At 43.3% G+C, this 27051-nt stretch overlaps 1 protein-coding gene and 2 long non-coding RNA genes across 27 annotated transcripts in view; 2 read left to right on the top strand and 1 right to left on the bottom strand.

Moving 5' to 3' along the window:
* Positions 1–4048: 4048 nt before the first annotated feature.
* On the bottom strand, positions 4049–16761 carry LOC127314236 (phospholipase SGR2). Of its 3 annotated transcripts, none has more exons than XM_051344689.2 (21): positions 16354–16761; positions 15783–15883; positions 15308–15466; positions 14901–15056; positions 14387–14458; positions 14172–14309; positions 11338–11388; positions 10814–10984; positions 10121–10270; positions 9596–9661; positions 8984–9502; positions 8667–8751; positions 8474–8580; positions 8320–8392; positions 7634–7736; positions 7277–7370; positions 7110–7172; positions 6896–6944; positions 6713–6813; positions 5025–5071; positions 4049–4936 (listed from the first exon to the last, which is right to left on the bottom strand). In XM_051344689.2, exons 1-21 carry the CDS (start codon positions 16592–16594, stop codon positions 4693–4695), a joined length of 2790 nt encoding a protein of 929 aa, XP_051200649.1. In that variant the 5' UTR covers positions 16595–16761; the 3' UTR covers positions 4049–4692. The 3 variants fall into 3 exon arrangements, with proteins under 3 accessions (XP_051200649.1, XP_051200650.1, XP_051200651.1); XM_051344690.2 differs by having other exon boundaries at positions 8474–8565; XM_051344691.2 differs by having other exon boundaries at positions 8474–8550.
* Positions 5818–7124, top strand: LOC127314237 (uncharacterized). The gene is made up of 2 exons (XR_011748917.1): positions 5818–5942; positions 5975–7124. It is a non-coding gene; the product is annotated as an uncharacterized lncRNA (long non-coding RNA).
* Positions 16762–17676: 915 nt separating the features above from the next.
* Positions 17677–27051, top strand: part of LOC127314238 (uncharacterized) — a 37778-nt gene continuing 28403 nt past the window's right edge. Inside the window, exons 1-7 of one of the 23 annotated variants that reach the window (XR_011749894.1) lie at positions 17677–18122; positions 18324–18472; positions 19436–19502; positions 19586–20267; positions 20452–20556; positions 21104–22860; positions 22965–22999. This is a non-coding gene — a long non-coding RNA (uncharacterized lncRNA). Of the gene's footprint in view, positions 18123–18323; positions 18473–19435; positions 19503–19585; positions 22861–22964; positions 23000–27051 lie in introns of all 23 variants that reach the window. The other 22 variants (XR_011749895.1, XR_007859511.2, XR_007859510.2 and 19 more) reach the window with 22 other exon arrangements.

Below are 27051 nucleotides of genomic sequence, written 5' to 3'. Positions count from 1 at the left end.
ATCGCAAGATGCGATCTAGACAACATGATGCTTACCCGGAAGAAACCCTCGAGACAAGGGAGTTGGCGATGCGCCTAGATTGGTTTGTGGTGAATGTGATTGTTGTCTATTTCATAAACCCTAGATACATATTTATAGTCCGTAGACTTTCTAACGTGGGAATAATCCCAACCGGGCACGAGCCAAACTCTATCTAATCGACACGTATCCTACTATATTACAGATACACGGGCAAACTAGCCCAAACTTTGCATATAAGGCCGATTCATGTATTCCTTCCATGTATATTCTTCAAGCCCATCTCCAATCGCGGCCCACCTCTGATCCGGTCAAATTCTGGTGATAACACATGTGCACCAAATCTCTATCCTATACCAAAAGAATACTTTTAAGGCCGTCTCTAACAGCTCAATCTATCCCGGTGGGCCGCCCGCAAGAGGACTACCTTCATTGCCGTACAGGTGGCCGAGCGGCTATGGGAGGACGCGGCGGCAATGGCCGCGCGGTAGACAGCTAGGGATGTCGAAGTTGAAGCGTTTGCCGAAGCGACAACGTTGACGGTGACGGCGCAGAACGAGAGGCCATGATCTAGCCACGACCGAGAGGATGTGGCGGGCCAACAATTCTATTATGTGGTATCTGGGGGCGATGACGAGGGCCAATGAAACTCCCGTAGCACGATCGGTAATACGACAGTTGACGAGTGACAAGAAAATGAGGGCCAAGCTAGCTATGTCGATGCCGGCAACAAGGATCCAATAGAGTTTAGTTTAGATTAATTCATGTAAAATGTAATAGTTATCAACAAAGTAATAAAACTATCCGGTTCAAGTGACTTGCGGGCCAAGGAGGGACACGTGGCAAGTCCACGTGTTGTCCACCACACCGCAAATCCAGCCTAAATTTGGGCTGAGAATGGTGAAACGAATCCGTTTGAGGTCACCGTTAGGCCTTGCAATCTGTCCCGCAGATGGCCAACGTCCTTTTGTGTGGGAGTGTGTGGGCCCTCTGTTGGAGATACCCTACCTCATAATACTTTCTATTGAAACTAAAACGATTGCATAGATGCACTAAAATATATATAGATGCTCATGATTCAACGAGAAATATTATTAACAAAAGGGAAGGGAGTACACAAATCTTAATAATCTATTTGAAGACAGCAACATCACTGTTGGATCGTGAACCGTATCGGCGGACGCAATCACCAGCCATGATTAGATCAGTTTGCGGTGCTGTGCATGCATAGGTGTCTCCCCTGTTGGGTTCGTGGAATAAAATGAGCCTGGCTCCGTTCATCGTCACCTCATCCTGCAACAAAACAGCTAGCACCTCCCCAATTAGAAAAATACAGCTAGCACAAAACGATGAACTATGTGCTATTCCACCAACTCTGGTGACTGTGAACACCTTGATGAGATGCTGGCATGGTGCTTACTCGATCATCATCGTGTTAACGGCCGTTGCTCTCCTTTCATGCAATGCTTAGTTTTTTTTTTTTTTTTTTGAACAGAATGCAATGCTTAGTTAGAGACAGCTAGCCCTCTAACAGTTCATCTCTTTTCAAAGAGACCTCCTCGGTGCTCACCGTGGATGAGGTTGACTTGGATCGTTAGGATTTAGGAATGCCCGAGTCTGCACTGACCACTTCTATATGAGGACATATATGTGTGGCTTGCTCTCAACCCATAAGCCCCTATCCGAAAGTCGTACTGAAACCATGCATCGTTGGCATTATGTTTATTTATCGTGACACAATATTTAAATGATGTATTTTCATGTACATATTGAAATAATCTGCTATAGCACTTCTAATCACATCTCATATTTTGTTGGTATCATCACAACCATACATAGGAGGTAACCAAATCTAGTATTCGAGTTGAAAAAGGATCCGAATGGATTCTTATCAAACCCGTCACCCAGGTCGCTCCTGGGGGCGGCTCGGGAAAAACCCTAGCATCGTCACCCCTGACCTCTCCCTCAACTCGCCACCGCTAGAGGAGGCCACCGAGCTGCCGTGCGGCGGACGACAGTGGGGCCTCTTCCTTGAGCGCGCCTTCTCGGTGGGAAGGCTCAGGCCCTCCTGGCGTGGCATGGCATGGAGATCGGTGGGGTCCCTTGTAAAGCATCGTGCATCCAGCATCCGACGCGGTGGGGCTTCGGGCTCCTGTGATGAGGAAGCTCCTGCATCCGACAGTTGGGGTTGTGGCAGCAGTGGGTTGTGTGGGCTTCGACCATCAGCTCGTTTCTGATGAGACGAGGCAGGGTGGCAACCTCTTGTCCAAGAAGAGGTGAGGACAATTCGTGTGGGTGGCGTCGCTTTCCTGCTTTGCGACGTAACGGCGAGTGGCTGCCAGATCTGGTTGGTCTCAGTCGGATAGGGCTCGCTAGAGTTTGCATTCGGCAAGGTAGGTGGCGGCATATGCGTATTGATGGCCCTGTCACGATGTCGGGGGGGCGGGACGGGGGTGCGCAGTGGAGGCGCGGCTCTGGCAGGTTCGTGGGGTGGTGGTCCTGAAGCTTTGAGAGAAAGTCTGCTTGGCTCTTGCCTGCCGAGATGGCGGCGGCACCCATGGGCATCACTCTCCTATTTGGAGGGGTCGTTATAGAGTCCTCTTCCAGCCTCGCCCTTGGATCAAGCTCTTCAAGTGAAAGCCTAGACTCGAATAGGTTAAGCGATGTGCTCACACCTGTTTTCTTCTTTGGGACGTCCCCTTAAAAACCTCAATCACGCCTGACGAATGATGCGCATGGTTTGGAGTCAAAAGGTGGCCGATGGACAATGTGTGAGTTCAACTCTTGCGTGATTCCAAATATCCACGTATTCAACATTTTGGCTCAACTGGTATGTCATTCTACCAAATATTCAACATAGTTGCAATATATACGGTTGACAGGTCTCAAAAGAAATAGCCATACCAAGAGATAAGGATGATACAGGCTACCAAAGACACTCTAAAGCGTGTCAGCCCCATCAAATTGGAGAGCCACTCCCATGATGGCGCCAACTTATGGGCGGGTTTGCTCCCCACCGGGGAGTGCCTTCTCATCCCCATCCCCATTTAATAATCGGGGAAAATTCTCATTCCCATCCCCACCGGGTTTGGGGAGGGGATCGGCCTTGTTTGATACTAGAGTGTTTGTAGGAATTAGTGTGGATAATACTCTAGAGTATTGGGTGAACCCCTATCGTCACCCAATCCCCGCAAAACCACATCCCAATCCACTAGGTAGAGGTAGAGTATTGGGGATTGAAAAAATGCACTAATATTTAGGGAAAGTGAGGGTAAGCGAGGATTAAACTCACTCAATATTCTAACGCCAAACATACATTTAGAATAAGTAGGGATTTGGAGTTTGCTGCAGATTATCCCCGCTAATCCCCAATACTCTAGCACCAAACAAAGCCTAAGCTAAATTCAAATTATATTCTCAAAATTTTATGATCTTACATGTTTTACACATATACAAATAAGCAACTTTATAATACGTACGTGGTAAAATACAAAAAAACAGTATCATATTTGCTAAAATGTATTGAAATATACTACACTATACATAATATTACAACATATTTCATATTAAAATATGCTAATTTATATGTATATAAAGGTATAACAGAAGATTGCAGGAACAGATGTGGGGAGACTTTTTAATCCCCATCCCCATTTTAAATAGCAGGGATCAAAATTCCCCAATACCTATCCTCTAATATATGAATTCTCCACGGGTTTGCAGGGAACATGGCCATTGCCACCCCTACTTATGGTGCAGGAGGAAGCCAAGCGTCCCACGCACGTAGTATGATGTTCACTTGGTAGTAGTACAAGCAACCGAACAAATACATTGTCTCGTACACAAATATAAGCAACCAAAGCATGTTCCGAAGTAAGTAGGGATCAGTTGGAGCAAGTCAATGACATGTACAGGGCACATGCACGTGTACGCGTATTTTGCAATCTGGTAGGTTCGTTGCAGGAGGGGAGCGGAGCGACCATGTCACAGGTCAAACCAACCCAGGCAAAACGCGGTCAAATTAAGCGGCTGACTAAAAATGTACTGTAATACTGATAGGGACGGAACAGGACCTTCAACGTGTCAGATTACAGCGACTGCCCAGGTTACAACAATCTATCTTTCTTTTATACTATATATATCAATCGAGTTTAGCTGTACTCTGACCAACTTTTAAGAGCTAAATATCTTGACTGAAAACATAAGATTCATCATTCTCCAGTCTCATTTGCCTAGTGTGTACTGGGCATCTCATTTGCATCTGGCGGATCCTCTTGTTGCTGTTGATGTTTCCTTTACAACTAGACCGACATTGGCATGCTCCACTCTCCGTACATGAAATGAGAAGTTGAGAACACATATCTGCTTTGGTTCCGGTGCATACCATGTTGCCATCGAACTCTACTGCACTGCAGGGTGCTGGCATGGAACTGAGTTTTGCGGTCTTTGCTCTCTGCTTTCCACCTGGTGCTGAACTGCTCGAAACTAATCGATTTATTTTGGTCATCTTTACCTGTGCATGTACAACATCAACACTACATACATTGATGAACAAGTTATACACAGCAACTGTTGGCCCCTGATTCTATGTGCAACGCTCATTCGCCCAAAATGTGTGTTCTTTACTCCCGTGTCTGGTGTCAGAGTGAAGAGGATGTTCCAGATATATACCCATCAAGAAGCTTCACAGTTTGCATCGTCCTCCGTTTTTCTTGAATAACTTTTCACTTTTCTAGAGAACTCTTTAACTGATGAGTTATCAGAAAATGTCAAGGGGGTGTCTTCAGCAATTGGATCCCTCACATAGAATAGTCTAATGGGCGGTCTTCCAGTTGCATCAGTTGGAGGTTCTTCAGGTATATCACGGTACAAATGTTTGATCATGAAGAGAGCTGTATCATGATCTCGCCAATAGTTGCTACAGGAATAGACCCACAGGCTTGTTAATGTGAGAAATAAACACGGGAAAAAATGAGCAAACCAGACAGAATGATGAGTGAGCTCACGTATGAGATCCCAGGGCAGATAAATATGGATGTTGAAATGTTTTCTCCTGCAATTAGATTATTGAGATTGTAAGCTCCGAAATATCTGCAGTTACTGTATATGTATACAAGAAAACCTAACTAACTATGCCAAAATGGAAGCAGGGAGGGGAAACTGGGTCACAGTGACAGAGGGGGTTAGGCTGGTGCCAACGCGGGCGTTAGAGCGGGCGGTACCGCCCGCCCGGAGGCGAGAGCGGGGCGATAGTGAGGCGAGACGGTAGCGGCGGGCGGTGGTTCCACCGCCCGGCGGTAGGGGGCGGTACCGCCCGCCTATAGCCCGCGTTGGAGGCGAGAGCGGGGCGAGAGGGAGGCGATAGCGGTGCTAGTGGGGGCGGTAGGGAGGCGGTAGGGAGGAGAGAGGAAGTGAGAGCTGGCACTATAGCCCGTGCACTGGCACCGTGGGGTGAGAGTGAGGGTAAAAGCTGACGTGGCGACGCTATAGTGGGGTGATGCATTGGCACCAGCCTTAGCAATCCTGGTGGGGATCTGGGGAATCAGGCAGTTCCAAACTTGCCACTAGGGACTTGATATCTGTTAGCCTCAATGTAATCTTGTTGTGTGCAGGCTGTAGTGTGAATAGCACACATAGGTTGTGTGTGTGCTTGCTATGTGTGAACAAGGCACATGAGTTGTGTCCTGTGTGAGTGAACAGTGCGCATAGGTTGTGTACTGAATAGATAGGCATGTATGCCATTCTAGAAGTATCCAGGGCATGTAGGGAGAACTCTAGAATTAGTGCACATAGGTTGTGTAGGCATGTCTAGAAGTGTACAAGTATAAATAGGGGGTACCACCCCTCCCATGTAAGAAGGGGAACTAAGCATGAGTTGCTATCCTAGCATAGGTTGCTGGGGTAAGCATGTGGTCCTAGCATAGGTTGCTGGGGTAAGCATGTGGTCCTAGCATAGGTTGCTAGGACAAGCATCGGTTGCTCAGTTCTGTAGCCATTCGTTGCCAAGTATTGTTCAGCATCCGGGGAAACTACAATCCGCAACTAGTTGCGTGTGCACCCCATTTCTTTGGGAAACTACAATCCGCAACCAGCATCCATTGCTACAAGAGCTAACAGAAGAAGAACACATCCGTTGCTACACCCCATTTCTCCTCTGTAGTTTTAGTCCTTCATTTTCTGCTTTTACTCAAGAGAGAGAACAGAGGGAAGAGAGAACAGAGAGGGAGCACTAACAATATATCCGCCCCTGGAAGTCCTGAGCTGCTTTTTAGAAACGGTCTGAGAATTTAAAACACATGGGGTTGTGCATCTCCAAGATACAGGGCCTGTTTGGTTTATGCCCCCAGCTCACCTTACCAAAATATTGGTCATGCCAAATCTCCTCTCACTTGTTTGGTGTGTTGCCAATTTTTTGGCTGCCCATGGGACCACTGCTGCTGCTCTCACAGATTCTAGCCAAAATTTTGGCCAACCCACGGCGGCAGAAATCTGCGCCAAAAAGTTGGCTTGCCAATTTTTGTAGGGCTGCTGTGGGCATCATCAAAACGTACCCACAAAACCACGCACGCCTAAGGATCGCAAGATACCTTTCCCAACGCGGAGTGGAGCACACAGTTTAATGCCTATACTAAGCAACAACGCAACAATAGAAACTGTAGAAATTATATTGATTTAACTGCAAGAGCTCAATAACCTGAAGCACATGATCAACCCGACCATCAGGTGAACCTGTCAACCTTTCCATCATCATGGAACCATATGATCTCTCTTCCTCCTTGGTACTCTCACCGTCCTCTGAATAATAATAAATGATCAGAACGCTGCTTGTTTGTGGCTTGGAACGTGTAAAAGCTAATAAACACCGATATATCAGTACCTTCCGCGTCATGTTTGCCCATTGATAGGAAAGCAGCTACAGCTTTAACCTAAACAGAACAAACATACAACTCCTTAAGCAAGAGCCATGCCAGCAGTTCTTTATCGTTCACATGTATCGGAGGTTAATGTATCAAACCCCACCCAGATTCATGTTACTGTTTCTAAAGTGTATGTGTTATATTCACATGAGCATTTCAGAATAAAGAGCAAACCTTCAGTGACTTGAATTGTCGGGCTATAGCTTGAGAACGTGCAGCAACATCTTCTGTGAACTCCTGTAGCATATCAAACCAAATTACTTATATGAGGCAAAACAGCCTTAAATTAGAAATATAAGCACGCTTCTCTGTTACCGCAGTTAAAATGACATACTACACACCTGCACTCCAACATGTATCCTCTTTCCGCCTCTATGGTAGGGTATAAGGACAGGGCGCTTGTTCACGTAATCTTCACATACAAGTGGTTCAACTCTGCATACACACGCCAACGTAGATTTATGAGTCTCCTCCTCACTGTGCAATAGATAAGTTCATTCTCTTCCAGTGAAATAAAGGAACATGTCTAAAAGTGATGAAGCTTAGTGGCTTCTGGGACAACTGATGAAAGTGACCACGATTGCATAAGATGTTAATTCCTACCAGATTGGTATTATTTAGTTTCATCATGATATTGCATATTTAGTCAGCTCTCTAAACATAAGGTTACAAAAACTATATGCAGGGAAGCTACAAACCTGTATGCCACAGGATCAAAAGGATGAAAAATATTGAACATCTGCCGGCAGCATGGCATCTCTTCAACTATGTTCTTGTCTTGCCAATAATCTTGTCCCCTGCCTTTAAAAGAAGCTATGAATTCCAGAAATAAGACAATGATTGCCAATTACCAGGGGCAATGACAAATCAAATCATAAGCTGGGCCCAGGTCCCCCGTACACCTCTCAAATATGACAAATCATCAAGACACTGACAACTGGACAGGAACAATAGCTACATAGAGGAAGAGATGCTAATAATGACTTGATAAACATGAGGACACGGTGCATGCTAATACAGCGGGAGCCACGCCACAATTCATCAAAAAAGAATCATTCAGAAGAATAACATTCTGAGCCACACCGGCCATGTTAATCCCTGCTTGTAGCTTATTTACTGGCCATTGTTTTATGCTATTATGCTGAAAACAGCATAGATAATTCTTCTAGCAGCTATGCAACAAACAAATCAGTATCCCAATGCTGAAAGTTTTATACATAAAATATATGCCCATTGTTAAGTAATTGGTTACTAAATGTCAAAAATACTACATATAGTATAGTTCTAAACATAAGAAAAGTGTCATGGAAAGTATCTAAACCAAAAAGGGGTAAAAGTTTCGACACTGGTGTAACAAAGCATTTATTAGCCAAAGGTTACATACCAACACCAATACGAACATTCCGCAGGGACAGAAAGACTCCTACAGGGGATCCAGCAGCAAAGAATGTGTCGACCTGATTATCCAAAAAATGATGTGATGATGATATAAAGTACCAAAAGTAAAAGAACATCACTGAACAATAAGGATATGTTACCTTAAAATTTAGCTTAGTGTATCTAATGTGTGGTCTGTAGGACTGACTTGTGCTGCTTTGCCCGATGTTAAGTTTGCCTGATGCAAGGCTCACTGTATAATTAGAATCTGAACACATAAATATCTGAAAATAAACCCTCGCAGATGCAAACATATTCTTCCAGGAAACACCATGGAACAAAAGCAACAATTACCTTGATGAGACTCAACATTACTGATGCTTTCACTCAAATCATTATGTCGCTCCAGTTCTGCTAGTTTAGCTTTAAGACGTCTCACCTGAAGTGAAGATAGAAATCTAGGCATCAACACAATATGTAAGTTGGGCAGTTGCTACGCTCCAAAATAAAACCCTAAATTTTGTGTTCTGAAACAAGTTATCAATCATAACTACAAATATTGTTCTGATGAGTTGATCTCAAGGTAATCAGCATTGTTAGCCTTCTTATGTAATTTAAAAAATCCTAAATGATAAGCACATAATATTTAGCAGAATTCAATAAATTCACACCTCTTCTTCCAATGATGAGATTGATTTGTCTTTGTCAAGGATCTTTTCATGTAGTTCTACAGTAGATCTTGAAACAGACTCAGCATCTTTTGTGCTTACAGCTGAAGTATCCCCTTCTTCAGTACAAGACATCTGATGATTCTCATCCTGATTTCCGACTTCATTTTGTACCCCATCAACTGCGATAGGTGATGCTAGTGTGTCATCATGATTTGGCACATTCTCAGACACACATGGCGAGGCGATCTTGTCTGTAAATGAGCCGTCGGTTCTGTTGTTGTCTTCATCTACATCATTTACATTATCAGCAGAAGAATGTCCTGAAGTGGAAGAAGTATCATGTTCTTTTACGCCAGAGTCATGAACAGCAGTCGTGTTGGGTGCCTTTCCTACTTGGTCTTCATCAGACGGAACTTCCATCTTAAAATAATCTGTTGGAAATGGGGCGGAAAGGGTTTCTTGGTGGCAAAGTATATCATATGTTAGAACACTTCCCAACGAGTGGCCATACAGCGAAACCTGCCAAAAAAAAAGGCAAGCAGCTTCTTGTCTAACTGACAGAAAAAGTATAATGTTCAAAAAATATAATGAAAAAATCTATGAACAGCAAACCTTTCCATTGTAGCCAGGATTTCTCTTCAAAAACTTCATATACAACTGGTTCAACTGACTTGAAACCTGTTATATATTTGAATTATTAAATCATCATCCTCACTAATTAAAAGACTTGGTGGATGGGGCGATGGTCGTCCCTTTCCACCTCAAAAAAAAAATGCAATAAAATACCATGTCATGGCACAAAAACCTTTTCTCAAACATCCATGACACACAAACTAACTCGTAACAGAGAAAAAACACATGAGATACTACTCCATGTAAAAAAATAGTAATTAATATATATCTGAAATTTTCTTGAAAAGTTGCTGACACTTTTGTTCCATAATTCCATCTCAGCATGTGAACTTCGTACGGGTTTCATGTTCCAATGCAGAAACTATTGAGGTGGAATATAAGAAAGGGGATATACTCAGAAACCAACGTCTGAAGTAGAACTACTAAAAGTATGTTCTATTGCTAAATGGAAATCAAGGAATTAATGGAAATGACTGGAAAAAGTGTGCCTAGAAAGCAAAATACCGAGTCAATTATATGCTGGCAGTAGATAGGACTCATATAATACAAAACATCATGAACGGTGGCGCCTAACGCTACGCGGAGACCTTTAACTCCATCCAAGGTGATCTTCTCAACCGTGCGTTCACCACCAAGCTTCAAGCTCTTCCTCCACTGCAATAATAATCATCACTATTAAACATTCCTCTACTGCAATGATAATCACCACTATGAAACATAAAAACCACCAGTGAAAACATGGAGGAAAACGGATTTCATATCATGTAGAACAAAAGGGCAGCATGCTACTGTGTAAGTGCAATATACTTAGCTATACACATATGCTAAAGTCATTGCTGATTAACTAGATAAGTGTGTTTGCCTAAAAGCAATGGATGACAGACATGACAGAGTATATAAAAAGCTCCCAGTGCTCATAGGTGATCAATACCAACCTGCCATATGTGCCATCCCCTTTCTGATAAAATTAATGAAACACAATGTAGTCACAATTCTAAGTAACACTGTACAAAGTGATACACATGTTTAAGTTCCAGTAGATGATAAAGTTGTCAGATTCGCACTTGCTTTATCATGCTATAGACAATTCAGCTGTTTTATCCTTTGCAACAAAGGGATCAACAAATAATGATGCTAGAGATTTCCATATGTGGTATCAGAACAAGTAACTTAGTTTTAATAATTTATTAATGTTACCTGACACGGAATGAATAGAACCCTCTGTGTACTTCTTTGATAGGGAGTTAAGTATCTATCAGCTAGGTTAGCAGTGATACGGCGGAAATCGACAACATCATCAACAAGATTAGCTTTCTCCAATCTCTGTCCAATGCCATGAACCATGAATACCAGATGACCAACTGGAACCTATTAAGACATAATCAGGAGGTACGTCAGCATCTCCAAATTTCCTTAGGCAATAACCTTTGTAAAGTTTACGGTAACTTCGTTCACATGCATTTAAGGGGGAAAGCGGCAGCCCCAGCATACATTTTTCATTTGTGTGACAATCATAGGTGTAAGGTGGATGCCTAAGTAATTCAGACATGTAAGAAATTAGTGCATACAATCACAATAATGTACATGTGTGTTAGGTGTCATGACAGTTTGGTTTGAGGAACCATCTATTATTCAGATGGATTACTTTGCTTGGGAGATGATAGAATAATGATTATGGAAACTAATGTATAAAGAGAAAAGATGCCTGACAAAAGAAGTACCTGAGAGCAGTAATCATCTGTTTCCTCTTCTTTCTGCTGACGCAACTCATCCTGGCAGAGTATCAAATAACAATTATACACCACGCACACATGCTGTGTTTGGATGCACTAAAACGAGTCTGGAATTGAATTGGATAGTAAATTCCAAATCCAAGATGGAAAGGAAATTGTTTCAAATTCAAATTATGTTGTTTGGGTGTAAATGGAATTTGATGTTGGAATCAGAAGATGGTACCAATTCAAATTTCTGTTTGGATGTAACAACCACGAAATTAGATGGTTTGGTCAATTTGGATAATATAAACTTATGTACATGTACGAAAAATAGCATGTGTATATTAAAATGTATACATATTATTTTCCACAAAAATACATACATATCGGTATGGTCGGCTGGCAACGCAGAATAACAATTTCTTTTGCTGACCGTATCATTTCAGTACAGACTGATCGTACATGCAAGTAGTATCATATACTGCTACCTCTGCAAATGTTGAACTGCTTTTCAAAGCCATTAATCTACTTATCCATCTCATGGACCAGAAGCCGATTAACACATGAATCAATAGACCGGTTCATAAGCTCCTGCCTCGTAGAGTCGTAGTAACAAGATGTGGCTATATCAATCGTAGACAAAAATCGATCAGATCGAGTTGTCACTGATACTAGCACATGAACCAATCCACTGGCCACAGGCGCCGGCTACAGTGGCGGGGGCGGCGGCACGATGTCGTGGAACTGCACTAAGTGTGGTACCATCTGGTGCGGCATCACCAATTCACCATGGCCTAGACAAAAATCGATCAGATCGAGTTCTCGCTGATACTAGCACATGAACCAATCCACTGATGCCAGTGGCGGGGGCGGCGGCACGATGTCGTGGAACTGCACTAAGTGTGGTACCATCTGGTGCGGCATCACCAATTCACCGTGGCCGCAACCCTGGGCGGCACGAACGGCATGGCTACCCAAATGAAGCGGTGGCTAAATCTGGAACTGGATCAGCGTCCGAATCCAAAACGTAGATGTCCATTGAATGTCCAGTCTCGCATGGTCCGATCCATCTCCAATCCACGCTACAGTGACACATATCCACGTCCGTCCAAGTCCAACCATCTATAATAATGGATATCCAAGGTCCAAATGGAGCTTACTAATCATCACGATTTGTCCCTCGCGAGCGCACCTGGCTCTCTGTTCTGCCTTCGTCAACCTCCCGATCCCCATCCTAAAAATAAAAATAAAACTCCCAATCCCCTGTCCTGTCCCGATCCCTGTCCTGCCTAATACCAGGAGAGCTCGCCGTCTACAGGAGCTGTGGCCGCCCGCTCGTGGAGGTGACCGGCGGATGCCGGCTAGATTGGCGACGGAGGCGCGCCTGGGCTTCCTGCGCTGGCGCGGGATGTTGAATTGAAGGCGTACAGGAGCGCCGGCGACGCGGACGTGGTGTCGGACGAAGCGGAGGAGGAGCGTGTTGAGTTCAGCTTCTCCGTTGACGGCGACGTCGCGTTCGGCGGCGCCGAGGTGCTGGCCGTGGAGCCAGTCGGCGAGGACGGCGGCGTCGCCAACGAGGCGGCGGAGGCTGCAGGCGCCCCAGCCTTCGGATGCGGTGCAGGCGAACAAGGCCGAGGAGCGGCGCTTCGCCAAAGAGGTGGACGGCAATGGACTCGCACTCGCCGGCGCTCCGGTCTGGTGTCCTTTCTCGTCGACAGGATAATGGAGTCCCACTGCAGACAGGAGACAAAACGACCACGGCAGATGCATTGTGCATCGTGTGTCCAGTGGATTTTGGATCGCCCACTCTTTAGGTCCACGGCCCATCCAATAGTGCTGGACCAAATGTCCACTAATATCCACGTCCAATGTAATCCAATCCAATTGTGTCCAACAAAAATAAGTCCATAGTCCATTGGACTATGCTGATCCAGTTCCAGATTTAGCGGTGGCGCGTGCGATGGAGGGCGGAAGTGGCCAGCGGCGGCGCCCATGACTCCTGCCGAGGGGGGGATAGGAGGAAGAGGAGGCTTGGAGGTGGGGAAGGATGAACTGTTTTTGGGAACAAAACGGTTCGCTCAATTTCAAGCCAACACGGAGGTCCCGAGCTCTGTATTCCCTAGCACGGGCGGACACGCGCGGCGGGGTGGGCTTGGAATTGAGGGTAGTTTCCGGGCGTAAATTCTATGACTAACCAAACAGCAGAATTAAGTATTCGAATTCTAAAATAGCTAATTCCAGGTCTAATTCAATGCAACCAAACACAGTGTCATAAATAAGAAGATAGCTCCAAGCTTACAAGGGAACGCCACAACGAGGTGGCAGGTTCTCATTCTAGATTTACACTAGCAGGTATATGAAATCGTACATTGAATACTTAGCTATAAAAGAAATGGGCACAGATAGAATAGGCCCCTTTTTGCTGCAAAAAATTAAGCAATGATATCGCTAACAATTGACGAGATCACAATCTTCAGCTATCTAGTCCACAGTATGTCAGAAGTCAGAACACAATTCATCACGAGCAGCACCAGCTCAATTAACATATTTAATGGTCAGTACGATACATCACTAGTTTGTCAATCCTTCTTGATGCTGTTAAGTATCATACAGCCTCTACAGCTAAGTGTAAACCACCCAGAGGCCAACATTTTGTGCTCACAAACCAAATGGGCTATGGGCATTAACATTTAACAGGCCATGATTTAAACAGTAAAGGTATCCCATTATTTCGGTTCATAAACGATTTTGATTTCTCTAAGCTATTCAACATTGTGAGGTTGAGAGCAAAGCTTAGGATAGACATAAATAGCATTAAAACAATTAACATGGTTGTTCACCTGGGTGGGATTTGCAGCTCCAGAAGAAGAGAAACCACGCCTTATTTTGATTGTGCTGCTACCTAACTTAGGACCTGTATCAAACACAAGCCAAGCCTCCCAAGTATCATCCTCTCCAGTAAAAAAAGCATGCAAGCCCTGCACAAGATATACTTCAGCCTCCATCCAACTTCTCCTTCTCATTTCTGGGAATGTTATATCAGTATATTACATACCGGTGTACTTCCTTGGAGATCAACCCGTGCAGCAAACAAGCCTGAAGGTTGAAATTTGCGACGATGCCAGACCTAGTGCGACAACAATAGGGTGTTCAACTATTTTCTGAACACAGGGAATTATAAAAGGGAGTCTGCCTATGGATAAATGGAGAAACAGACACTGCAACATGCCAATCTTTCTTTATATGGAAATGGTATATCCAGCCTGCAGGTGCCCATCGCATACATAGTTAAATGGCATTCCTTGCCACCATTACCATCTATTGAGACAAGTTTTGGCTTTCAGAATTAAGCTCACAGCCCACTGAACTGATTTATACTATCTAGTGAGACAAGTTTTGGCTGTTTTTTCTAGAGCATTCCAACTTACAAGTATATTATTCACAGCAGTGCTAGCAAAGCATCAGTCCATAATATAGCTATTTATCCAATAATGTTACGAAAGAATAAATACGCAGCGCACTTACGGGATAATGTTGCTAAAAAGTAAGGACATAGCATAATTCCCTACCTGGCAATTATATGCTAACTCAAGTTGTTCAGAAACATCTTCACGCAAAGGAATCCAATCAAGACCTCCTTTTCGAGCAAACCAGTGGCCTCTCAAAACACGTCTATTCTCACCATTCCAATATACAGGGAAGCAATGACGCCTCATCAAATCAACCTGCAGCAGTGTACGCTGTTACTATAAAACTAATTCAATAGCTAACATACTTGAAAGTGAAGAACGGCGCCATATTTACAACCACATAAGCAATACTCTAGTGCTCAATTTTACTGATCTTACTTGTTACCCCTACTCAGTCAATAGTTATGAGTAGAATGTAAATATGGATAAATAGATCCATAACTGGTTTTGCGAACACAAATAAGAAATCCTGGTAGCATATGGGTAGTAATAGAACATATACAAACCTCATACAGTCCACCTTTCACAGGAACCCCAACCCGCTCCTCCTCCACCTTATACAGATGTTCAGAGTCTGACATATCAGTTTTCACCAAGGAACCTGCTGGTCCTTCGCTGCATTCGGCATACTCCCTCCACCAGTAACCAAGCAGCGATTCCTCTCTCTACAAACCAGTAACACAATAATGATGTACAAAATGTAAATTTCGCCTAATATTATTCAGTAGATTCAGGCTATGAGAACAAAACAAGTTATTAAATAAACACACACACACAGTGTTAACTACTGTAGATAAACTAGCACAAACCCAAACCTAGAAAGCCCCACTGGAGATCAACTATGTACAACCGATACTGCTTCGAAACAAACTGTATTTCAGAAGTTATAGAATTGTAGCTAGCTAGCTATCACAAAGTCATTGCAGCTTATGTGATCCTGTAAGTAAACACTCAGCAGTACACAGGCATTGAAGTATTGACCTCTAAGAAAGACGCCTCCAACGCCAGACAGTCCCTCATGCTGAACCTGAAATAGTCCCCTTTCCCAACTATATCCGTCTGCGGGACTGAAGCCGAGAGCACTGCATCAACAGAAAATCCACAAAAGCACACCGAATGTCAGTCCGGTAACAAGTTTAGCTCGCACGAGTTCGTTGATTCAGCAGTTCACTCCACACGGACAATCGACGTTATAACGGCAAAATGATGCTGAAAAATGATGTACGGAGGCATGTCGTTCTCCAAAGTAGCTGGTTGACTGGCCGATGCATGGATCTTAAATTACAACCCAGCCAGAAGATTCAGGGGACCGCACTGCGCACGGGTGCGCCTGTTTTGACATCGACATTTGTTAGAGTCAAATTCTGAAAGAGTTTGACACGGAACCTACGCCCCAGATAGCGTCAGGTGATCGTGGGATCAGCGAAACCAGGCGTAGATGATGACTACGAATGAGCCGATTAATTAGCGCTATTCAGTAGTACAGATGAAACTAGAGAGTCTGGGGTCTGCACGCGAGGAGGAGGAGGGGGAGGAGGAGGGGGAGGCGCACCTCTGTCGGCGAGGGGGAGCTTGCAGAAGTACCATCGGACGTCCTCGCCGTCGGAGGGGCTCTTGGTGCGGGCGAGGTACTTGCGTCGGGCGGCGCAGTTCTCGATCGCGTCCTCGAGCCTGGCGATGTTGGACGGCGTGTTCTGCAGCGAGTCCGGCGACGGGGCCGGCGCCGCGTGGCTCGTTGACGCGTCGTCCCCCGGGGAGGGTTCCCGCGCCCAGCTCTCCTCCGGGTCCGCCATGCGCGCCGCTTCGAATTCGAGACGACCGGCGAGGGGAGGAGGAGGCGGCGGTGGAACGAACGGGAGTGAGCCGGCGAGGTGGGTCTCCTCTGCGGAGCCGCCGTGGGCCGGAAGGAAGGAAGGAACGGGACGGATCCGGATGGTTCTGACTCGGATGCTCTTTTGGTTGGGCTCTCCCCAGCTCAACCGCCGGTCGTGTGCTCGTGGCACGCGTGGGTCGGACCACCTGTTGCACCGCATCCGTTTTTTTGGCGTATGCATTTTGAAAACATTTTTTTTCTGAAAAACATATCTTCCTTTTTTTTAAACATAGTGGACTTCAACATCTAACATCACATTTTTTTTAGAGAAGCTGAGTGAAAAGACCTAGCTTGCATCTTTATATGGTGACAAGACAAATAAGTTGTCGCTCGATAACACCGGTGATGAAAGCTGAGCAGGGAGACTCCAGACGATGGTTAGGATATCAGAACAAACCTGACAGGTAGGTGAGAATGGATCTTGTTGAAGTTCCGAGTTAGGGTTAGGAAGTCCATGAGAGTCAACCAACATAGGTTGATGCTTGATCTAGTGGCTAAAGTCACACATACACAAAAAAGCGAGCCAATGTTAGTCTAGGGATATGGTGAGATCATATCCAATAATCTGAGTTCGTTGAGTACTCCTACTGGTCGTAAGATGCATAAGCAATGAATGGAGTTTTTTTTGTATATTTGTTCAACTACCATCGCCTTAGCAATTGTTTTTTTAGGACACTTCATGGCAAGTCGCGGCTAGGTAGATCGATCGATCAATCTGACGTGGGCAAAGGAACAAGATGGCGAGTCACATATAAACATGTGCATATGGGCTCCTTTTGTTGATGGTTGGGCTTTGATATGCTTATGCAATTGGATTAGTAATGAATTTGGGCTTAAACGCGATTATTAGTGCATGAACTACTATCTACACTACTTAAAAAGAACGAAGCGGTTCCTTATTCTGCCAATACGTCAAACCTATTCTCCCCAGGCAGTCATCCGTTTTCGTCGTACTCCGTCGGGCTTCGCTCGCGTTGAAATGGGCCAAAGCCCAACGTCGCCTCCTTGCCTGAAAACAAAACGTCCTTCCTTTCCTCTCTCTCACGAAGCACCTTCCTAGGGTTCGGCCCCGCCGCCGTTTTCTTCCACACCGTCTCCTGAGTCCTGACCGTGCGCCGCCGCTTGACCGCGCCGACTCCCACGTATCTGCCGCTGCTCGCCCGCTCGCTGGACTAGCGCCCCTCCACATGCCCCGCCTGTGCTAGAGATCCGCCAGGACATGAGCTAGCCCGACCGACCGGCACACCCAGGACCTGGCAGGGCATCAGGGGAGCCAAGCCGGTGGAGATCGCCGGCGCTGAGCGTCGGAGCACAGCTCGTGAAAGCCGGGAGGTATCCGACCCAGCCCAGATCCTGGAGTCGGCCGGTCGGCGTCGGCTAGCGGAGATGCAGCCCAGCCACGGTCGCCGTAATGGAACCCAGCGGTGGCCTGAACAGCTTCGGCGCAGGTGAATCTTTCTCTCTGGATACGGTGATCGTTTGCAATGAATGACGTTGGCTGTCCTCTGAATTTCATTCGCGGGTGGTGTTCTCTGAAACCTTCTCTTTTTTAGGGACTCTGAAACCTTCTTTTTGGCTCTCTGTATCCGCGCAGGTTCTTTGAATCCTTGTTTTGATCGGTTAGGACTTTTCTACCCGTTGCTGTGCAGGTGTATGTAGTAGAGCCGGACTAGAGATAGTCGTGGTATGTGATCGATGAAGTTAAATCCTGCTGGTGATACTGCACCACAGCGGCGCGGCGGCAACAGCCCAAATTTGCACGATCCGGCCGGACGCAGCTATACATGGATGATCTCAGGTATGTGACTCTTGTTCCTTTTCCAATTAGGCCAACACCTATTGATCAATCGATGCACTTCCAAGGAGCAGCAACTAGCCTGGTGAAGTCGATGGCTAAGAGATACGAGAAAGTTATGCGTGGGATATCTCCTGGATGCACCTGTTGGGGCACAAAATCTACATGGTCATCGTACTAATTGGTAGCTGTTAGGTGCCGCTCGCGCTGTCTGATGATATCATGCAAATTCTTGATCTATTCCTAATTAATTTGTTTTCGTACTCATATGACTAATTCTGTTGAAACTAATTTCTTCTGGTTCCTAGCTAGAATATATTTCTCACAAATGAAAGTAATTCTTGAAGTTAAAATTATAATTTATTGCTTAAGTAGTACTTTGAGTCTTAGATTGCCTCAATGATTAAGAGAGAGGAAAAAGCTATTGCTGTTTCAAGCAATGGAAATCATTTGGTGTAATTCATCTGTCTAATTTCTGACAGTAAGCCAATCTAATTTCTACTTTAGTTAATCTAAGTATATAAGGCATTTGTCCAATTTTTTTTTTAACTTTAACAAGTACAAAATCCTTTGTTCTTACTTTCATCTTTGTCTCCCGTGCTCATGTACATACAGCCAAGGTAGATTAGGCCCCTGCTAAGTATTGAAGAGTTGTAGGTCCAACCATTGGGAATCCTTCGGTGGTACTTAAAAAAATACTTATGATTTGTTCTTTGGTGGTACATGAAAAAATATTTATGAGTTGTTCTTTCTGCTACCGTGGGGTTGGAAAGGATGCTAATTGCGGTAATCACTTTTGTCAAGAGAGTACTGTTTGATTAATGTTCTTAGTTCTGTTAATTAAAGAACAAAAAGTAGACAAGTAATCATGTGTGTCTATGTTTTGTTTCTAAATAACTGTTTAATCAAGCTCCTACATGCTCTGTCTAGCTATTGATTTTTTTGTTTTTTGGGGATTATTTCCAGGTTTACTGGTGATGCTGAATTAGGGGAGAGATGCGTTGCCCCATGCCACAGCTAAAATTTGAAGCTGGTAATTCCAAGTGCTTAATTGTTCTTAGTGTTGTTATTTTCCTTATGCTAACACAATTATTCCGCAAATAATTGTTTCAACAGCTTACTGGAAGGAACATGTGGTGCATTATGAGAACATCAGACGACTTGCTGTTGCCACTCAGTAAGGTGCTTATTTGGTACCATTTCTTGCACTATGAGAACAAAGATGCCTTCCTACTAAAGATGCATTCAGCTTTTAGGCTACTGCATTTCCTACCATCGCTTGAAAGGCCTACCAAGCCATCTTTGTTGTTAAACGTCTATACAGTAAAATTTTCCCTGGATTACATGCTTTTGTGGTGTTGCGCTATTTTTCATAAAGTAGATGCATGGTAGCAAAATTTCTTTCAGACCAGACAGATTGAAAACTATGTACTCGTGTATGTTCCGGGAATGTACAATTCCAGTATTAAATGTACAAAAAAAATTAATAGGGATCTGGCGTAGAACCAACTTATATGTGACATTTCAAAGCTTATCTATCGAAATGAAGTTCTGCATACATGTAAGTTACCCTGCCCTACACCACATAGTTTTTCCTTTCTATTTACCCGATCGGTAATAGGAGAAGATACTAGCATTTTGTCATATTTATCTTCATAGGTTTCAGCGGTAATTCACTTACTGGAACCTTGTCACCTTATTTGTGCTAGCTGACTTGCATGCGGTACTTGTAAGTTCTATCCTTACTCGGAGATGCTGCTTCATATCATGCTAATTAATCTTCATTTAGGAAATACAGGTACATTTCATATTACCAAAATTTTCAGAAAAATGCCATACAACATAGGTTTCTTTCTGGCAGCCACAGTGTAATCCCTTCTGATTTCGTGCAAATTTCATATACTTTACCTTTTGTACTCTTGCAATATATTGTTATATACACATTTCGAGTTAAGCTTCATTTTTTCATTTTTGTTTAGCAGATCCATAAGATGAACATATGCTTGTTGCTTGAGAGCTATTGAAATGTACTTGTATGGTCCACCATGGTGCATTGATTAATTAACTATATCAGTTACATATGCTTGGTAAGATAGGTATCACCTATCAGTTTATTACCGATGAAATTCTTAGCTTCGTTTACTTACAAATGCTTTGGAGGTGAGGGAATGCACTTATTTGGTTCATGTATGTTTTTAGTTTATTTCTTGGTTAGCGTCAAGTTGAATTGATTGGTGCAATGAAACAATTACAAATGCTTAGGAAGGGAATTATCATCCAACGGTTTATTAGTGATGACATTTCTAGCTATTAGTCTTTCCAACAAGTTTCATTTTGTTTATTTCAGTTTTGAATATTGTTATTTGCACATGACTATATAAAAATCTAGAACATAACTATTAATTATCCTCTTGGAAAATAAAATTCATGTTATCTTGCAAGTGAAGTTTTTCCCTTCCATACCATATATGCAACTTGAAATAGAAGGAAGGTGAAGGATATATGTTACGAAATCCATCTGCACCAGTGAATGATACCACCCAGTCGGTCAATTTACATGACTTAATTCTCACAACCAATAAATAAAATTTATTTATGCTGCATAAACCTCCCTCTATGAACATTTGTGTGTAGCTACAAGCCGATCCAACCTCAGATTAGAAGGGCTGGTACGAGCGAGACTATCGAAGGTAAGTGTGTCACTACTATGCCTGCCATTTATTAAAGCAAAGCGACGCACATATATCCATTATTACTGATATGAAAATACAATCAGCTGGGTTAGAGTAGTGTACCTCATGGGTGGAGTTGTATCAGAAGGCCTTAGAGCTATCTTTAATGAAATTATTATGAAGAAAACCATGTACTATGTGAGCCCTTAAAGGTATCTTGTCCAACGGCTCTCTAGATTAATCGCGAGATCATTCCCTGGTTATTCCTAGAAGCCAAAGATGGATGCAAGTGTTTCATGGAACTTCCCGCGAGTTACATTGTTCTTAAACTGCATGTGCACTTTCGTACTTAACATATCAGTTTTCCATTGTAACTATCCCATGTGTGCATCTAACTTTTGTTTGTAATAAGCCCTGTTACCTCTTTGAAGTTCAGAGTAAAAAAAATTTGTATTAATATCCCTTGATAAAAGAGCATTATTGATGGGCATTATTTTTCTTGAATTTCATGCTGTTATGACCAAATTAATAAAATTCACACTCTGATACTTGATAAATGAGCACCCGCAACTATTTTCTATCAAATCACATGCAAGAATGATTATTTATGTTGTAGTCATAGTACTTGTGTTAGGAGAGTGTCAAGAAATACTTTTATTTTCTAATGACAACTAGAATCAGATGCAAAGGTCTTTATGTGCTGGCTACTATGATGTATGCTATAAAGATATTTGCTTAGACAAACAATTTATGTTTTCCCTAATTTGTCGTTCATGTATGTACATGTGTATGATATCTATAGGCTCCAGTCACCAAATAAAGTCTGTTTCTCTTTTAGACTATAGTTACCAGGCTTGCATTTTAGCATCATATACAGTTTGTTTGCAAAGTTGCTACTTTTATATCGAAAGAAGATATATATTGGAAGCTTGTCACCTGAAACTGATGCAAATGCTTGGTGGTGTTTATTCTTTCCATCATGAATAAATGCTAGGAAGACCACCCCTGTGAGCAACATCCGGCGGCCAGTCAATTCCTCCCTTCCCTACAACACTCTTGACCCTGGTAGTGTGATGTTATATGCAAAACTCGCATCTTCTTCCTAGCTTGAAGGGTTGTCCCAGCAGATGAACTTGGGATTTTTGCTACCTGTGAATAAAACTCCAACTTTATGAGGAGATTTTGTAGTTGGCTTCCTCCTGTAGGATCATAGATATGATCAAAATCTATTGATGACATAGTGGCCAATTTTCTTGCTTTGATCAATAATGCAATACTGAAGAAGCAGTCCTGGAATGAGCATCCTGAATAAACAATTCTGATGTAATGTTCAGTAATTTTTCTAGTGTTGTTACATGTAAGTTCTTATAATACTGGTTGTGGTGTATTCTACCAGGTTAAGTGCGAAAGCAACAATGTCATCTAGATCTTTGATTTTATCTGGATAGTTTGGTTCTTGGATGAATAGAATGTGGACTATCTCGATTTTATTAGGTCCAAGTTATTTCCATTCGGATTTTTCATAGCACAGAGACTTTGACCAATACTGTAATATGAATCAATACATGGCTTGCAGGTTGCATATCAATTTTTTTATTCCTTTGTTCCTAGGTAAGGAACTGTGGGAAGAGCATAGCTACTATCATTGCCAAGAGGCCATGATCTGGATCTGCCTCAAGAAGCCATATCAAGCCCCGCCAGAAGATGAGTGTTGTTGAGGTATATTTCTAAAAGGGTATTCTAATTACTTCACTCATATATTGTGTTTCCTATGCATCTGGCGGAATCCAATTGATCATTACCGTGTTTCTTGTGCGCGACAGCATGCTGGAAGGTGTGCGTGGAGAGGTTCGCAGGGGCGTTGTGGTGACCCGGCATACCACTGCATGGTGTAGTATGCAAGTCTGATATAACACCAATGAAACACCGTTTCACTAGTATCATATCGCTCAGAGTGGTACAACAGAAACATATGCGGGTCCAAGGCATGTCTATAGAATTACATACAGACTCTGTTACATAAGATCAAAGACAAACCTCCTACTTTACAGTGAGGTAAATCTGCAACTAAACTCCAGAAGAACGACTCGTAGTCTAATCCTAACACGAACTCTATTTGTAGAGTATTTAACTAACTTCAGAGGCTAAGAATAGATTCTAGCTAAATAGGAGCTAGGTCGAGGAAGCTAGTTCCCTTCTATGGCTAAACTAGGTCTTCTCCTTGTTGGATGTGGTATATGACTCCTCTGACAGTGTCCTGTCTCTTGAAGTAGTTGTTATCTCCTCGGTCTTCGAGTTGCTCTGTAGATTCTCCTTCGATGCCTCCATATCTAAGCAGGGGATTTAAGAGTGGGATGAGTACGAGCGTACTCAACAAGTTCATTATAGGAAAGAGGTGTTTAATGCACTAGCTACGGCATTAGACCAGAAAGTCTAATACCAATGCAAGTTTTCATAACCATTTCTTCAAAAGGTTGCTTTTATTCAGAAGAACTATGTCCGTCAGCCTTCACCGGTTTACTAGAACTTCATGGAGCTCCTTTCCGGCCGCGTTCGCAGTTCCTTATCCCGGAACAGGGAGTGACAGGTCACGGTTCTTTACACTCTGCAGAGGTGTGTTGCTTTACCCATAAGAGATCTTAACCTTGGTGCCAACCGGGTGATCTTCCCGTCCACACTTCCTATGGTGTGAGGCCCGGTATAAGGTCTAGCCAATCATGTTCCTCCGCTACCTCGAACACCCACCCTTTGTTGCATACTCCGACCCCACGGGTCCACGCCGGCCCCATTATTCCCATATATTTCAGGGTGGACTCCGACCACGACGTCAATGCAGGGCTCTACCATACATTCCTACGCCGGCAGATGCAACCCATCATAGACCTCATTACCGTTGGGACTTCTACGGGTTCCCACCCCTGCATCAAGTCTCGCAAGATCATGAGCACCCGGTAATGAGCATCCGTTGATGAACGAGAGGTGGAAACACTTTTGACTACTCCGTCCCACTCCGGATCTTATGGTTAACACGGGTATTACGGCACAAGAATCACTGGCGACATTTGTTATTTAATCCTAGATGGATATAAACCCTTGCAATGGAACCTCCATCATATCAACACAATCCATGGTTCCATTGCCCACCACATAGTCATATTCATAGTTATGAAAGTAGTGGTTTTGATTTTTATGCAATAGTGATAACCATAATATTTTGCAAGTAATTTGATAGAAATACTCAAATGACATGAGCAAGCGATGAACTTGCCTTTCTTGACTGCAAGATTATGCAGGCAAGGTCTTCGATACGTGATAACTCCAAATTCTGAAATAGCATCATCGTCCGGTAAGGACGATGTTTGAAAGATTGGCAAGGATGCAATAATGCATAAGAATGAGATGCAATCGCTCTAAACGTGACCTAACCCCGATGATTTAGGATCAGTAAGTTGTAATGATTGGTTCAGGGTGTGTTGCACTTTTAGAGTGATTCACATACAAGGTTCTTATTCAGGTGTGATTACTTGGTATTATCAACAGGTAAATAATAAAGCATAATAATCAATTGAGCACACAAAGAATGATAATTGGCATAATGTTAACAAGTAAAAAACAAAGGGTCAGTTTTAGTACTATATGGCATGGTTAATGATTAATTGTCCTATACTTTAAAAGAATAACTTTTGAAGAACATGTTCTTAAATAAAGAACAAGTATGATAATTAGGTTGATGGGGTTCTATGGTTGACTATGGTTTCATTTAGTTGCTGGAATAGGTTTTGAATGGATCCCAACAAAGTTGGATTCGTCAACACCTAGGGCTTGTAAGGTTAAGATAAGCCTAGGCATCCTAAGCAATTCATAATACATGGTTGTTGTCAAGGTTGGTTTATCTTGCTAATGATAGCTAGCTAAGGTTGATAGGTCTTTATAAGCAGGGTTGGTGATGATTCTTTATTTACTTCAAAAGAATAACTTTTGAAGAACATACTTCTTAAGTAATAAGAAGTATATCAATTAGGGTTGAGGTTGTCTAGGTTAGCTATTTAATTCCCTAAGTAAAGATTGGTTGGTTCCTAAAATAGGATGTTTGATAAATATCTAACACTTAGTAGGGTTTAGTGGAATATGGTATGTAAGGTAATCATCAATCATGGTTACTATTAGGGTTCATCACAATTGTGTGATGCTAAATAAATATGGATATTTAAAATTGTTGCCTCTAAGTATAGGAACTAGGGTTGGTCCTATTTGATCATCTAGGTTGGATAGGTATGCCTACATGGACTACCAAATTATTGATAATAGGGCTCCTACAATTTTATGTGGCATGGCAAGAATGTAATTGCTATTATGGTCTTATGTATGAAAATTAGAACACCATGATTACATAAGAGGATCTAGGGTTTAGGTCTTAGAAGTAAATTAGGGTTCAAAAGAATTAGTGGAGCTAGGGTTCCAATTTGGATTAGGGTTTTAGAATTACACATGAAATGATAGGGTTGTACTATCATTCAATATGAAATTAGGGTTTGCTATTTACCATGTAGTTCTATGATTAATAACCTCATGGTAAGGTTGAAGTTATCAGTAACTTGAAAATAAAAATAATATTGAAATTGGTATTTTATTCTTTTTAAACAATTAATAATTAGGTAATTATTAATTAGGGTTTAAATCCCTATAATAAAGATTTAACAAATACTAATTAAAGAAAATAAGGTTTCATGTTTTTCTTTATTTATTTATTGGTTTTTATTTGATTTGGATAATTTTCCTAATTTCTGAATTTTAATTGTATTAAGAATTTAAAACAAAAAGCTTAAATAACAAGTATTAATAATTGAATTTTTATTAAAAATAAAAATTTCATTTTATATTTTTATTGGATAGAGTTTACTTTTCTAAGAATTTTGATATCTTATTTATATTTTTCTGAGCTATAAATAATTTTCTAAATTATTTCAAAGTTGCAGGTATTTTCTGGAATTTGAATTTAAATGAACTAACTAAATCTACCCGGGTTTCTTACCCACGAAGACACTGACCAGTGGGCCAGTCGCCACGTTGGCTGCCCCCGTGGCGGTGAGGTGGCAACCAAGGCCCTCACCGGCCGGTGGCGATGGTCGCCGAGCTAGAGCAATCCCTAGGGGCACGCGCGGTACTCGCTGGAACCAAGCAGACCGAGGCGAAGTGAGTGGTGGCGCGCCGCTCCGAAAAGGTCACCGGAGCGTGCACGCCGGCGAGGCAACGCGGCGGGGTCTGGTTTGCGGTGCGGCGGTGCTACGGCATGCGATTGAGCTAAGCGAGCATGCTATGGGCATCAGCGACTCACCAGGAGTACGCAGGACTTGATGGCGAGCTGAATGGCGGTCGGCATCGCCGGATTTCACCGGTGCCGGTGTCGGAGAAGAAGGCCAAATTCTCCATCCCCAGTCCCTCCCTGCAAGCACGCGACGACGAGAAGAACAAGGAGAACGCGGTGGTGATGGGAGTATCTACGGCGAGGCACGGGGTCGCCTCTATCGCCGGCGATGAACGGGCCGGCGAGTTAGGGTTTCGTCCTTGGGGAGGAATAGAGCAGAGAGAGGGAAAATTGGAGGCTTCCGCGCCATTTATACGTTCACGGGAGTGTGCTGGCGGTCAAGAATACCGGCGGCGACCGCGGACGTGGCCCTGGGCGTCGCGGTGGCGAGCACCTGGGCGTCCAGAGAGGAAGACGAAGACGAGGACGTCTTCCTCGTGTTTATCCTCGCGAAGGGGTACGAGGGCTGGTGATGGGCTGTGTTTTGAGCTGGGCCTGGCTGCTTGGTGGGCTGCGGCGCTGGGCTGCTCGTGGGCTGCGACGGCAGGTATGGTCCAGGTAGGTTTTTCTTCTCTCTTTCTTTTTTCTGTTTTCATTTTCTGTTT

This window comes from Lolium perenne, chromosome 7 (genome assembly GCF_019359855.2).
Source record: "Lolium perenne isolate Kyuss_39 chromosome 7, Kyuss_2.0, whole genome shotgun sequence".
Taxonomy (NCBI): domain Eukaryota; kingdom Viridiplantae; phylum Streptophyta; class Magnoliopsida; order Poales; family Poaceae; genus Lolium; species Lolium perenne.
The sequence above is the reverse complement of the archived record's forward strand: the minus strand, read 5'-3'. Positions and strand labels throughout refer to the sequence as shown.